At 33.8% G+C, this 12,047-nt stretch overlaps 3 protein-coding genes across 3 annotated transcripts; all 3 read right to left on the reverse strand.

Moving 5' to 3' along the window:
- Window positions 1–5,116: 5,116 nt before the first annotated feature.
- On the reverse strand, window positions 5,117–6,221 carry LOC117565265 (angiopoietin-related protein 4-like). Its single transcript, XM_034244290.2, has 2 exons — window positions 5,312–6,221; window positions 5,117–5,255 (listed from the first exon to the last, which is right to left on the reverse strand). The coding sequence occupies exons 1-2, from the start codon at window positions 6,187–6,189 to the stop codon at window positions 5,189–5,191; spliced, it is 945 nt and encodes a 314-aa protein (XP_034100181.1). The 5' UTR covers window positions 6,190–6,221; the 3' UTR covers window positions 5,117–5,188.
- A 925-nt stretch (window positions 6,222–7,146) lies between these two features.
- Window positions 7,147–8,246, reverse strand: LOC117565158 (ficolin-1-like). The gene is made up of 4 exons (XM_034244141.2): window positions 8,180–8,246; window positions 8,048–8,122; window positions 7,356–7,980; window positions 7,147–7,300 (listed from the first exon to the last, which is right to left on the reverse strand). Exons 3-4 carry the CDS (start codon window positions 7,841–7,843, stop codon window positions 7,234–7,236), a joined length of 555 nt encoding a protein of 184 aa, XP_034100032.1. The 5' UTR covers window positions 7,844–7,980; window positions 8,048–8,122; window positions 8,180–8,246; the 3' UTR covers window positions 7,147–7,233.
- A 52-nt stretch (window positions 8,247–8,298) lies between these two features.
- Window positions 8,299–8,791, reverse strand: LOC117564927 (uncharacterized). Its single transcript, XM_034243881.2, has 2 exons — window positions 8,452–8,791; window positions 8,299–8,393 (listed from the first exon to the last, which is right to left on the reverse strand). The coding sequence occupies exons 1-2, from the start codon at window positions 8,762–8,764 to the stop codon at window positions 8,299–8,301; spliced, it is 408 nt and encodes a 135-aa protein (XP_034099772.1). The 5' UTR covers window positions 8,765–8,791.
- Window positions 8,792–12,047: the final 3,256 nt, after the last annotated feature.

A 12,047-nucleotide genomic window follows, 5' to 3' on the forward strand; every position in this document is an offset into this window, starting at 1 on the left:
GTAGCTGTTTAGACTGCGAATGGGGAGTGCTGAATATGTAGAAGTAAGAGAAGGGAAGGGATGGGAAGGGGTGAGGGGTGAGGGGTGGCTTTCATGGGCAACATATTTGCGTCGCGACACAACAAAATTACGTGCAGCCATCGTCGAGTGACGGCTGGCAAAATTGAGGGGGGAAGAGAAAGAAGAGAGGTGGCAAGTATCTCGGTTGTAGCATAAAAACTTTTGCAGTCTGTGCGGCAAGTTGTTGCCGTAGTTGTTGGTGTTGTTGTTGTTGGTAGTTTGCTGTTTGAATGCGGCTTTTGCTTTTGTTTTTATGCCACACTAAAAACATTGAAATGCGATACTATTGTTGCACAACTCTCGTTGCTGTTGTTGTTGCTGTTGTTATTCGAGTTGTTGATGTTTGCAGCACATTACCAACACCTCTGCTCTGTTTGTTCTTGTTGTTTTCGTTGTTGCTGTTTGTCTCGCACAATATGTGGCCATGTTTGCTGGCTGCCAGCATGAAATCTATGGATTTACCAGCACTTAAACTTTGTCATACACTCCTCCTACTCATCATCATGATGTTAGAGGTATGTTCATGATGATGATGACGATGTCGGCATTGCTTGCATTGGATGAGCCATAACGCAATATAGACGACGACAACAGCAGCAACATCGACAAACTGCGACAGGCGACAAAACGACAACGAGAACGTCGACATCAACATCAACATCGACGACAACTGTCCAATGGTGCATTAACCTCTGCCATTTTGTTGTGGATTGTTTTCTGTTCTCTGAGTGCAAAATGCCGTGTGAAAGCTCGGCAAATTGTAAAGGGGTTAGTTAGGCAGTCAGACAAGGAGGCAGGGGCGGAAAGGAAGTGATGTGTAACTAAAGTTGGCTCTGATTGCAAAATGTGATAGATAGTTCTGAACTGAACTCTGATGAAATCAATACGTCTAATCTTTAAATGGATTGCAGTGCGACGTTGGCAAAACATCAATTTGCGATCTTCATGAAAGCAATTAAGATACATTTTAAAAAACTGCAACTATAAAAGGAAAAAAACAGATAAAATTATAAGAGTAATTGAAACGGGATAAGTTTATTTAACTAAATTATTTGGAGAAATTCGATTTTACCTTGTTAAAGTATTAAACTGAAATTAAATTATTAAATTAAATTAATTCAATACCTCTTTTTGATTGGCCAGTATGCAGATTGAAAGTAGTCGGTTGGTGGTAGTTGAAATAATCTGTGATCCACTGTATAAAGAAATACATTAAATATAATAAGAACAATAATGAAACATTTTTGGAAACAAATGAAAAATTTATTGAAGTGAACAAATTTTGAAAAAATTTGCATATACATTAAAAACAAATGAAATATATTTCTATTTAATTCCAAACTTCTATTTAATCAGATATTCATACATATCTGCTTTCGAACAGATAAGAAAATTTTATTTAAGAAATACTTTTGAATGAGCTAAATCGCCTACTTACTGGCCATCTAGTATATTTTGTATTGAATGTAGTATTATATCAATATACTAAATATATCCTTTGGTATATTTTTACATTTGCGTTTCAAGTAAATACTAAACAGTGATATTATGTCACAAATATATATTTATATATCTTTTATTTTAAGTGTGATAATGTAATTTGTATATCTTCTGCACTTCCACAATTTTTACCACATTTGACAATATTTCCTTTTGGCCACAACATTTTCAGCTTAATTGCAAAGTGAGACATATTTATTTGCCAATATTTTATGCGCACATAAACTACAGTTGCAATTTGATTTTTATGCCATTTTAATGCTTTCTTTATGGACACATGAAAAAAAGTTTGCATTAATTTCGCTACAAATGCTTTTTTATCACTATTTTGTATAATTAAAAAATTAATAGAATTAATTAAATGTCAGATTAAGCGGCATATCATGCAGCATTAATAAATTAACAACCAGCAAATAGACGTAAAAAAGAAAAACGGTAAATAAATAAACCAAATAAAAGCCGCAACAATGTTTATTAAAAAAAAACAACAACAAAAAGGCAATACACAACCAACTAATTATACATGCAACAAGAGGAAAGTTCAACGCAAAAAAAATGAGAATAATCAAAAGAAGCGAAGGCTTAACTTTTAATACTCTCAAAAAAGAAAGAAAAAAATGATAATCAACAACGAAAAAACTCGATTAATGTTGACTGTTTACTGTATTTTTTAATGTGGCGATCAAACTAGCATAAAGTAAAGACATTACTTTGTGTATTTTTATTTGCTAAAGTTCCGTTTTTATGTGCCAATTAAACGCAAATGTTACATTAAATACTCATTTATGCATTATATGTACTTGCTTTACAAAAAAATACTAAATTATTTGAGTATTTTTGTAATAAAGAAAAACTTTTAAAATATGTGTAGCATTCTTTTGAGGTAGTTAAAGATTTTTGAAGATTAGTTTAGATCTCTTAAATAATAATCTTGATTCTAATAAAATAATAAACATTCTAAATTAAATAAATATCTAATATTTTTATTATAGCATTTTAAAAATACAGGTAAAGCATCTGTATTATGTTCTTGAAAGATTTTGGTATTTTAAATTTCTTTCAAATCTTTTTGAATTGTATTAAAAATATATAAAATTATTAAAGTTACTCTTTATTATTAAAGTCCTCTACCTTAAGTTTTTCTGAGAGCATAGAAAAGTTTAATTTCCTAACTAAAAACAATTTTAAATTTGTGATTTCTTTCAGTACTTATAATCAAATAAAAACATTTTTAAATTTATAATTTCATTTAATGTTTATCATTATTCTCTAACTATAATAATAATATTCTCAAACTTGAAGTTTTTGTCTTTATCAGTTTAAATTTAATTGCATTAAATAATTATCAATATATATTACAAATGACTTTTGCACAAAAATACTTAATTGAACTTTTGGCAAAAATAATATTGAGAGCAGCAGCTGCGCAACAATCGCCACTCAATAAATTTTATTTAGTTAGTGTATTTACGATACCATTATAAAAATTTATGATGCCAGCAATTGGTAAATGTTTTTTTTTGTGCAGCACTTTGGCAAATTAAATTGTCAATTATGGGCCAGCAAGCAAGAACAACAACAACTGTGTTAGCAAGCGAAAGTCAGTGCCATAAAGTAATATGTGTGTGTGTGTGTGTGTATGTGTGCAACCCCCTTTTATTGACCACACAACGTTGCAGGATCGGTCGATCCACAAAAACCACAGACGAGGCCGTGGCTCATGCGCCACTGATTGTTGTTGTTATTCTTGTTTGTGGTGTGGCATGAAGAGTGGGTATGAAGAGAGAAAGGAGAGACAGAGCGAGGGAGAGGGGGACAAAAATTGCAACCACAGTTTAACCAACGGGCCGACGCATTTGTCATTCTTTCGACCAGCAGCAGCAGCAGCAGTCGAGAGAGTCCTGAAGTCCTGTTTGCCAATATTCAAATATAGCAAAAAGTCAGACATATTCTCATTAACATAAAACATAAATATTTACTTTTGGCTTTCGACATTTCTATTTGATTTCGTTGTGTGTGTGTGTGTGTGTGAGTGAGACAGACATTCATATTGTAGCATAAAGTCGTATCCTTTGCATTTTTACACCATTACCGTTACGTGTTGGAAGAACGAAATGGTGGCTAAAATAGCATTTCCATAAATGCAAATCAGTTTGTTTATTCGCAACGCGCTTCTTCGCCCATATTTCTTGCAAATAGTTCAACTTATGAGCCAAAAAAAACACAGCAAAATTGTAACATTCTTGTTGCATAACTTGTGGTTTATTTTTGAGAGGTTGAAATTGGCTTGCGCTCAATGCAAACGTTGCATATTTCAGAGCAGTGGGTCTTCAAGTTATAACAAACTTAACTTTATTAAGTTCTATATTAGCACAAATAAAATAAAATACAAAATTATCAATTTCAATTCAAGATTTTATTTTAAAGTACAGAAGAGAACTAGTTCAAAGCAATACAATAATAATAAAACAATTAAGAAAACTGCTGTCGGGTATGCAAATATGCCAAAAATGTACCGCAAAATACTAAAAAATATACCGAATGATATATTTGGAATATCAATATTGTAATACATTCAAAATATACAATATGCTTCAAAAAATACCATAGAATACAAAATATACCATAGACTACAAAATATACCAGATTGTCAGCCAAAGTAAGATCCTATTGCCGTTGAGGTTTTTATACCCGCTACCCATAGGGTAGAAGGGTATTATAACTTTGTGCCGGCAGGAAATGTATGTAACAGGTAGAAGGAGGCATCTCCGACCCTATAAAGTATATATATTCTTGATCAGCATCAATAGCTGAGACGATCTAGCCATGTCCATCTGTCCGTCCGTCCGTATGAACACCTAGATCTCAAAGACTATAAGAGATAGAGCTATAATTTTTTTTCGACAGCATTTGTTATGTTTGCACGCAGATCAAGTTTGTTTCAAATTTTTGCCACGCCCACTTCCGCCCCGGTATATATAATAATAACTACAGTAGTTATAATTCCTGAAAAATTGGTTGCGATCAGATAAAAATTGTCGAAGTTATTAAAGAAATACTTTTGTATGGGCAAAAACGCCTACTTACTAGGGGTCTTAGTTGCTTTGGCTGACAATCTGGTATATTGTGCCGTCTATGGTATATTTTGAATGCGGTACTATATCAATATACCACATATACCATTTGGTATATTTTTAGTATTTTTGCAGTATATTTGGTATATTTTGAGAATAATACCGCAAAATATATTGTTTTTATTCAAAATGGGTAGCGGGTATCTCATAGTCGAGTACACTCGACTGTAGCTTTCTTACTTGTTTTACAATGTAAAAGTATTTCCTAAATACATTCTACAATCAAATCTTTAGAAATCAAAAATAATGTAGTTGTTATTATACAAAAAATCGATTTAGCTTTAAAATTATTTGATTGTATGAAACCAAATAAATCAATAACTAAAAAGTTTATTAATTTATATTTAAAGATTATATGTTAAATTACAATAATGAAATAAATAGTTAAAAGCATTCAAAAATATAAAATATAGTATGTTAGATATTGACAATCAAAAATGAAATTGAACTAAATAGTAATATTTAGAATGATGATACATCGAAAAATGGAAACATCAATCAGAGTATGGGCGTAACTTCACGACTGAGGTCCAATAACCATTAGTTGGTTCATTCATGTTACTGAAAGGTGATCATTGCAATAAATTATCAAAACTGAATATAATATTTAAACTTACATATCCAAGCAGTCGAAACTAAACCACCAGCCACTTAAGCCATAACTGGCGCAATTTAGATCGGGATTTCCATTATGATTTGCATCGTATGTTGAAAATGCATTGTTCACATTCTTTATGAACACAGTACGATCTGCCTGGCAATTGTGTTCCGTGCAATTTCCGGTTGATTCCAATTTATAGAAGGATTCCGAATTTCCAATCCTAAAGTCATCAAAGTGAATGGCAGATGGCTTCGATCCCCACCCAACTCTTACAGACATGTTTAACCTCTGACGTGCAAAACTCGTAGCGAGATGAATCTTTTCCAATCCAAACCAAAACTCCTCATTTAAGTCTCCAAATCCATCCTCGTATTCTTGCCAGGTCCTATTAAAGTCTTCAGTTCCATTAATTCGTCGCTGAATAATCATCCAACCATCTCCATCGCACATCGCCTTAAAAGGTTTTGCTTTTCCAATTTGTATCTCTTGAATACCAGCCGTCATGTTTACACAAGAGCTTGGAAGACTTTTAAAGAGAATAGTTGATTCAGATATTTCTTCATTCTTTGAAGTGGAATTGTTTGATGCAACTTCATCTTTATTAGTCTGATTTGTATTGTTCCGAAGTTGTGACTTTAACTTTTCGTTTCCCCCCTGCTCATTGCTAACTTCATTTTTTAATTTTTTGATCATTTCTTTGTAATCTTCGAGTTGTTGATTAGCTTCAGTTATTCGATTTACTAAAAACTTAATTCTCTCATCTGTCTCAACCGTTTTGCCGGCGATAATCTCATTTTGTTGATCTTCCCAATTGGATTTTACAATGCCACAGTTCACTTTCCATATTGACACAATTAAAAGAAATCCAGGGAATATTTTGCGACAGATTTGCATTTTTATGTATTTTAAGAGGAAATCCAAGATCACATCCGTACGCCACTCGTGATAAATAAATACTAAATGTTGCGAATAGTTCGCAGTCGAGGTGAAGTAAAATTGTTATTCAATAAAATGTAAAAGTTTCTCTCGCTCTCACATTTAAAGTCAAACGTGTTTTTCATACCTAATAACTATTAGGTAGAAGGGTATTATAACTTTATGTGTAACAGGCAGAACGCGGGAATCTCCAACCATATATATATATATATATATATATATATATATACATATATCCATATATATTTATATATATAAATATATATACTATATGATACCCGAAAATGTGATAGTGATTACAAGTATTAACTGATAGAGTATTAAATTTTCGCTCTATGGTATATTTTGAATGGAATAATATATAGATATACGAAATATAGAAATAATATTTGAATTAGCTATATTTCAATGATACAGTGATACACAGTTTTGTTTTTATTGGAAAGTGTACCAGGTATCTCAAAGTCAAGCACACTCGACTGCAACTTTCTTTCTTATTTTCAATTCAAACGTGTATTTTTTTAAAGGTTCTTCAATTTTTAATCTGATCACAATCAAATCTTCAGGAATCATAAATTCTGTAGTTGTTAATATATACATACGAAAATCACTTTAGCTTCAAAATTTTGCTTTCTATTCGATTTTCGGTAATTTTTGTTTAGGTAATTCCCAATCTAGACTTTTTTAGAATTTTAATTTAGATTAAAGATTTTAGTACAATTCAAGAATTTTTCCTTAATTTGAATATTAGCATGATACTTCGAGTCTTTATTTAAACAACTTTTCCTAAATCAGTTCTAAGTGAATAATAAACGCATGAAACCAAATAAATAAATAAATAACTATAAAATGTATTTACTTAAATTTTAAGGTTATATATTTGATGACAATAAATATATAAGTAGTTAACAGCATTACAAAAGGTAAATATGTTGGCAATCGAAAATGAAATTCAACTAAAAAGTAATATTAAGATTGATGATACATCGAAAAATGGAAACATCAATCAGTGTATGGGCGTATCCTCAGAACTGTGGTCCAATAACCATCGGTTGGTTCATTCATGTTACTGAAATGTGCAATTGCAATTAATTATCAAAATTGATCATAATGTTTAAACTTACTAATCCAAGCAGTCGAAACTAAACCAAAAACCACCCGCGCCATAACTGCCGCAATTTAGTTCAGGATTTCCATTATGATTTGCATCGTATGTTGAAAATGCATTGTTAACATTATTTTTGAGCAAATTTTCAGATCTCGTGTGCCAATCTTCCGTGTAATTTCCGATTGATTCCAATTTATAAAAGGATTCCGAATTTCCAATTCTAAAGTCATCAAAGTGAATGACAAATGGATCCGCTCCCCATCCAGATCTTATACTCATGTTTAACCTCTGACGTGTAAAACTCGTAGCGAGATGTATTTTCTCCAATCCAAACCAAAACTCCTTATTTAAGTCTCCAAATCCATCCTCGTATTCCTGCCAGGTCCTATTAAAGTCTTCAGTTCCATTAATTCGTCGCTGAATAATCATCCAACCATCTCCATCGCACATCGCCTTGAAAGGTTTTGCATTTCCAATTTGTATCTCTTGAATACCAGCCGTCATGTTTACACAAGAGCTTGGAAGACTTTTAGAGATAGTAGTTGATTCAGATATTTCTTCATTCTTTGAAGTGGAATTCTTCAATGCAACTTCATCTTTATTGGTCTGATTCTGTTCGTTATTTCTCAACTCACACTCAGCTAAAGTTGAGAATAATACATACTTTTCAATAATACTTGATTTACTTACTGTAAAGTCGATACGTACCCAACACTTTTTTCAATTCGTTAATCGTCGCATCCTTATAAGTAGACTCATTTCTGAGTGATTCCAAATTTGTTTCTTTAAGAGAAAATATTACTTTAATCTGTTGTTCAAATTAGTAAAGTCAACACTTACCCAACAGTTTGTGAGTATCCTCAGATTTTTGTCTTAGAGTCTTCTGTGCTTCCAAATATTTTTGACATGTTTCTTTCAAAGAAGAATGAATACTTAAATAACTATATTTAAAATTCGATCTACTTGCCAAATATTCTTTCCTGGTCATCTTCATAGGCATCCCACTCTTCCTTAAACAGTTTCAAAAAAACCGTATAATTTCTATGACATTGGCCTGGAAAAAATGTGATCTTATTCTTGGATTATTTTATACAAGTTTTTAGTGAACTTACCCAGTTCATCTTCGGTGTATTTTAATTCATTTGTATTTTTCTGAAGTTGTGACATTAACTTTTCGTTTTCCTCCTGCTGTTTGCTAACTTCATTTTGTAAATTTTTTATCATGTCTTTGTAATCTTCGAGTTGTTGATTAGCTTCAGTTATTCGATTTACTAGAAACTTAATTTTCTGTTCTGTCTTAACCGTTTTGCCAGCGATTATCTCATTTTGTTGATCTTCCCAATTGGAATTTACAATGCCAGAGCTCACTTTCCATATTGACACAATTAAAAGAAATCCAGGGAATAGTTTGCGACAGATTTGCATATTTATGTATTTTAAGAGGAAATCCAAGATCACATCCGTACGCCACTCGTGATAAATAAATACTAAATGTTGCGAATAGTTCGCAGTCGAGGTGAAGTAAAATTGTTATTCAATAAAATGTAAAATCGCTCTCACATTTGAAGTCAAACGTGTTTTTCATACCCCGTAACTATTAGGTAGAAGGGTATTATAACTTTATGCGTTATCGTTAGTCTCCAAGCTCATACACACCATATATAGTCGTTGGTATATTTCGGTATTTTTTGGTCCAATAATTAGACATATTTTTGTTTTTTTATGGAAAACGAGAAGGAAAAAGGGTACCTCTCAGTCGAGCACACTCGATTGTAATTTTCCTATTCCTTTCGCCGATCTTCTTTTCCACTCCTTAGCATTCTTTTATTGTGTTATTGATAAATTGCTATTTCTGGTCTCAACTTAAGTTTGTAAAAAAAAAAACAGTCATAAAAAATAAAGTATTTCTTGTTTTATTTTTACTTTCTTGTTTCTTTTACGCTCACGACGCACTTTCGCCAGTCACTTTCTTTCTTTCTGTATACATATGTACATATATTTTGTTATTAGCTGTGCTCTTGAAAGCGCAGATCATCGTTGTTTTTTATTAACCCATTTTTGATTTTTGTGAATTCATTTAAATTCTTTATTTATATATACATAGAGCGAAAAAATTTAAGTTTAAGTGGATCAAGTTTTTTTCAAATTTTACCACATCCACTTCCGCCCCCATTGAAATTATAGATAATAGAGACATATTTTAATTAATACATTTTAAACATTTAGTAAGTAGATTTATGTTCAAAGATAAAATCAATTTATTTGGATATCAAGCAATGTAAGTTCCAAAAAAAATTTCCATTTTAAGTAGAAACAATATGAATTTATAAAATAATTATTTTTTAGAGCAATTAGCTTCATTTTAGAAAGGGAATCCCAGTCGACATTATTTTTAGACATATCCTAAGTCCTCTAGCAAATTGTAATTACTGTCATCACGTATTCTAGATGATTTTCAAGTGGTGCCCTAAATTAATTGAGGTTAACTGTCGCCCCCAAGCTGAAGTATAAAGTTAATTGGTCAGTTTGTGCTTTCAACAGTTCTCTCCCAAAGGGGGAAATGACAACTGAACCTATACTTAGCACTAAAATTGTTCAATGCAACGCCCCAAGCATTTTTAATAGGAAAATAAGAGGAAGAGGCAGGCACTATATCATTATAATCAATGTTCTTATGTTCGAATTCGAATGGAAACCGCACAATAACAACAACAACAACAACAGGAAAACAACCGCAGACCATCATTAAATCAAAAGGCAAACAAAAGTAATATAAGCGAAAGGGACACGCAAAACGTAGACGGAGTAGGTGTAGTGTGCCCAGACTCGACCACAGACAGACACAGCGCAGACGACAGTAGTGAAGTGCAACAACGCCCTAGTCATTAGAATGCCGTTTCATTCGACATTTTGTATGCAGAAAAGTTGGCAGAATAGCAGAAAGCAGAAAGCAAAAACAGAAATCGCAAATGCAAAACGAATTTCATTAAATTAGACGTAACGGAAACAAAGTCGTTAAAACTTGGAGCCCAACCAAAAATGGACTGCAGCAGGATTACGGCTGCCAAGGACTGCCACACTAACGATACGAAATGATGGTCCAACCCCAACAAAACCCCAAGGAGCATTTTGCAGCAGGATATGCGTACATTGCCCATTGCCCGTTTTCCATTTGCTATTTTCCATTGCCCACTTGACGCTGGTCAGGAACGACAATGCTGCCAACGTCATTTTAATAAAAATTCCCACCCCTGCTGTAAAGTCGAAAATCCCCACGGTCACACAGACAGACAGGCAGTCAGAGGGACGTACAGGCAGACAGTTAAACAATTTTCATGTGCATACCTTTGCCATACGTACATAGTTACATACACACGTAGTAGGAAGCATGGCCAAAAACTCTCCCCTCGCTGCGAACGCATTGTCTACTAATAGAGACTTGAGCTCAAGTCTCGACTCTCCACTACTCAGTCTCCTTCTCTCTTTGACTTCTGTGCTCATTGCATGCAATGGCAAATTGCCATTTTTAGTTGGTGCCATTCGATGTAACCGAAACTGGCGACCATTGCCAAAGCTACAAATTAGTATAATAAAACGTTTCATAAAACGCCACACACACACATACACACTTACACTAACAGCGCTGGTGCTGGTGGGAGCGACAACAATTGAACTTAACTCTCACTCACTCTACTCTCTCTCTCTTCGCACACTGCACATGCTGTGCTTAAGTTGCCATTAAAGCTGCGCTTACGTTTCGTTGTGCGTTCCGTTGCCTTCGTACTCGCCTTCGCCTTTCAGTTAGTAGGATCGTCTGCAGGTATTCATTACACATAATGAGCGTGAGCAAGTTCAAGTACTTCCCCCCCGTCCCCCGCGTCGCGTTCTGCTTACGGTAGTATTATATTCGTATTCGTATTTATAATGGCACCCAAAATACCAGTTGAAATTGTATTATCCTCGCGTCGCGTCAACTTCTTAGAAATTGTCGCCATATTTTGCAATTAGGCGCACGACGCGCCTGACAAACACATTCAAGAAATTACAACACAACGCCTAGAGGCGAAGCTACAATACGACAACTAGAAAAGCGACAAAAGCAGCGACGCCGCGACGCAGACGCCACGCTCAAAATGTATTTTATCGCCTGTTTAAGTGTCTTCTACGTCGCGACGGGCAGCAGCAGCAATTGTGTCCACGTTTTGTGATTCTGCTTCCCACTCTCTCTCTCTTCCTTCGCATCTCTCTTGTTTAAGACGCCTACCACAGACGCCATATTGTGTGTTAAAGAGCGTGGCTCAAAGTGCAAATCGGCAGTTCAGTTTAATGCCCTCTTAAATTACATGAACTAAACGAAGTGCGCGAATTTTTCGAGTTTAGCTGCATTTAATATATGCATAAATGAGTAAATATAATAAGGTAAGCTTAAAGTCATGCTAATTTGTAAAGATAAAACACAGTTCGCTCACTCAGCTGGGCAGCTCATTTATTTTAATGCATTTTGCTAATTACTCACGAAACAAAACAAGCAACTCGCTCCCACAACGCAAATTTAACTTTTTGACTAACTCGACGAAGAAGAAGAAGGCTACATTTCATTTACTAGTCAAAGTTTTGTTTCGGGCATTTAATTACAACACCAACTGGGCGTGTATGTGTATGTGCGTGTTGTGTAGGCGCAGGTAAAAAGAGAATTGAAAAAGGAGCT

This window comes from Drosophila albomicans, chromosome 2L, assembly GCF_009650485.2.
Source record: "Drosophila albomicans strain 15112-1751.03 chromosome 2L, ASM965048v2, whole genome shotgun sequence".
In the NCBI taxonomy this organism is placed as follows: Eukaryota; Metazoa; Arthropoda; class Insecta; order Diptera; family Drosophilidae; genus Drosophila; species Drosophila albomicans.

Coding starts and splice junctions, on each gene's coding strand:
- LOC117565265 (XM_034244290.2), bottom strand. CDS start 6,189: ATGCAAATCTGTCGCAAAATATTCCCTGGATTTCTTTTAATTGTGTCA. Junction 5,256..5,311: donor AGTTTCGACTGCTTGGATAT/GTAAGTTTAAAT, acceptor ATCACCTTTCAG/TAACATGAATGAACCAACTA.
- LOC117565158 (XM_034244141.2), bottom strand. CDS start 7,843: ATGACGGCTGGTATTCAAGAGATACAAATTGGAAATGCAAAACCTTTC. Junction 7,301..7,355: donor AGTTTCGACTGCTTGGATTA/GTAAGTTTAAAC, acceptor TGCACATTTCAG/TAACATGAATGAACCAACCG.
- LOC117564927 (XM_034243881.2), bottom strand. CDS start 8,764: ATGCAAATCTGTCGCAAACTATTCCCTGGATTTCTTTTAATTGTGTCA. Junction 8,394..8,451: donor ATACACCGAAGATGAACTGG/GTAAGTTCACTA, acceptor CATTTTTTCCAG/GCCAATGTCATAGAAATTAT.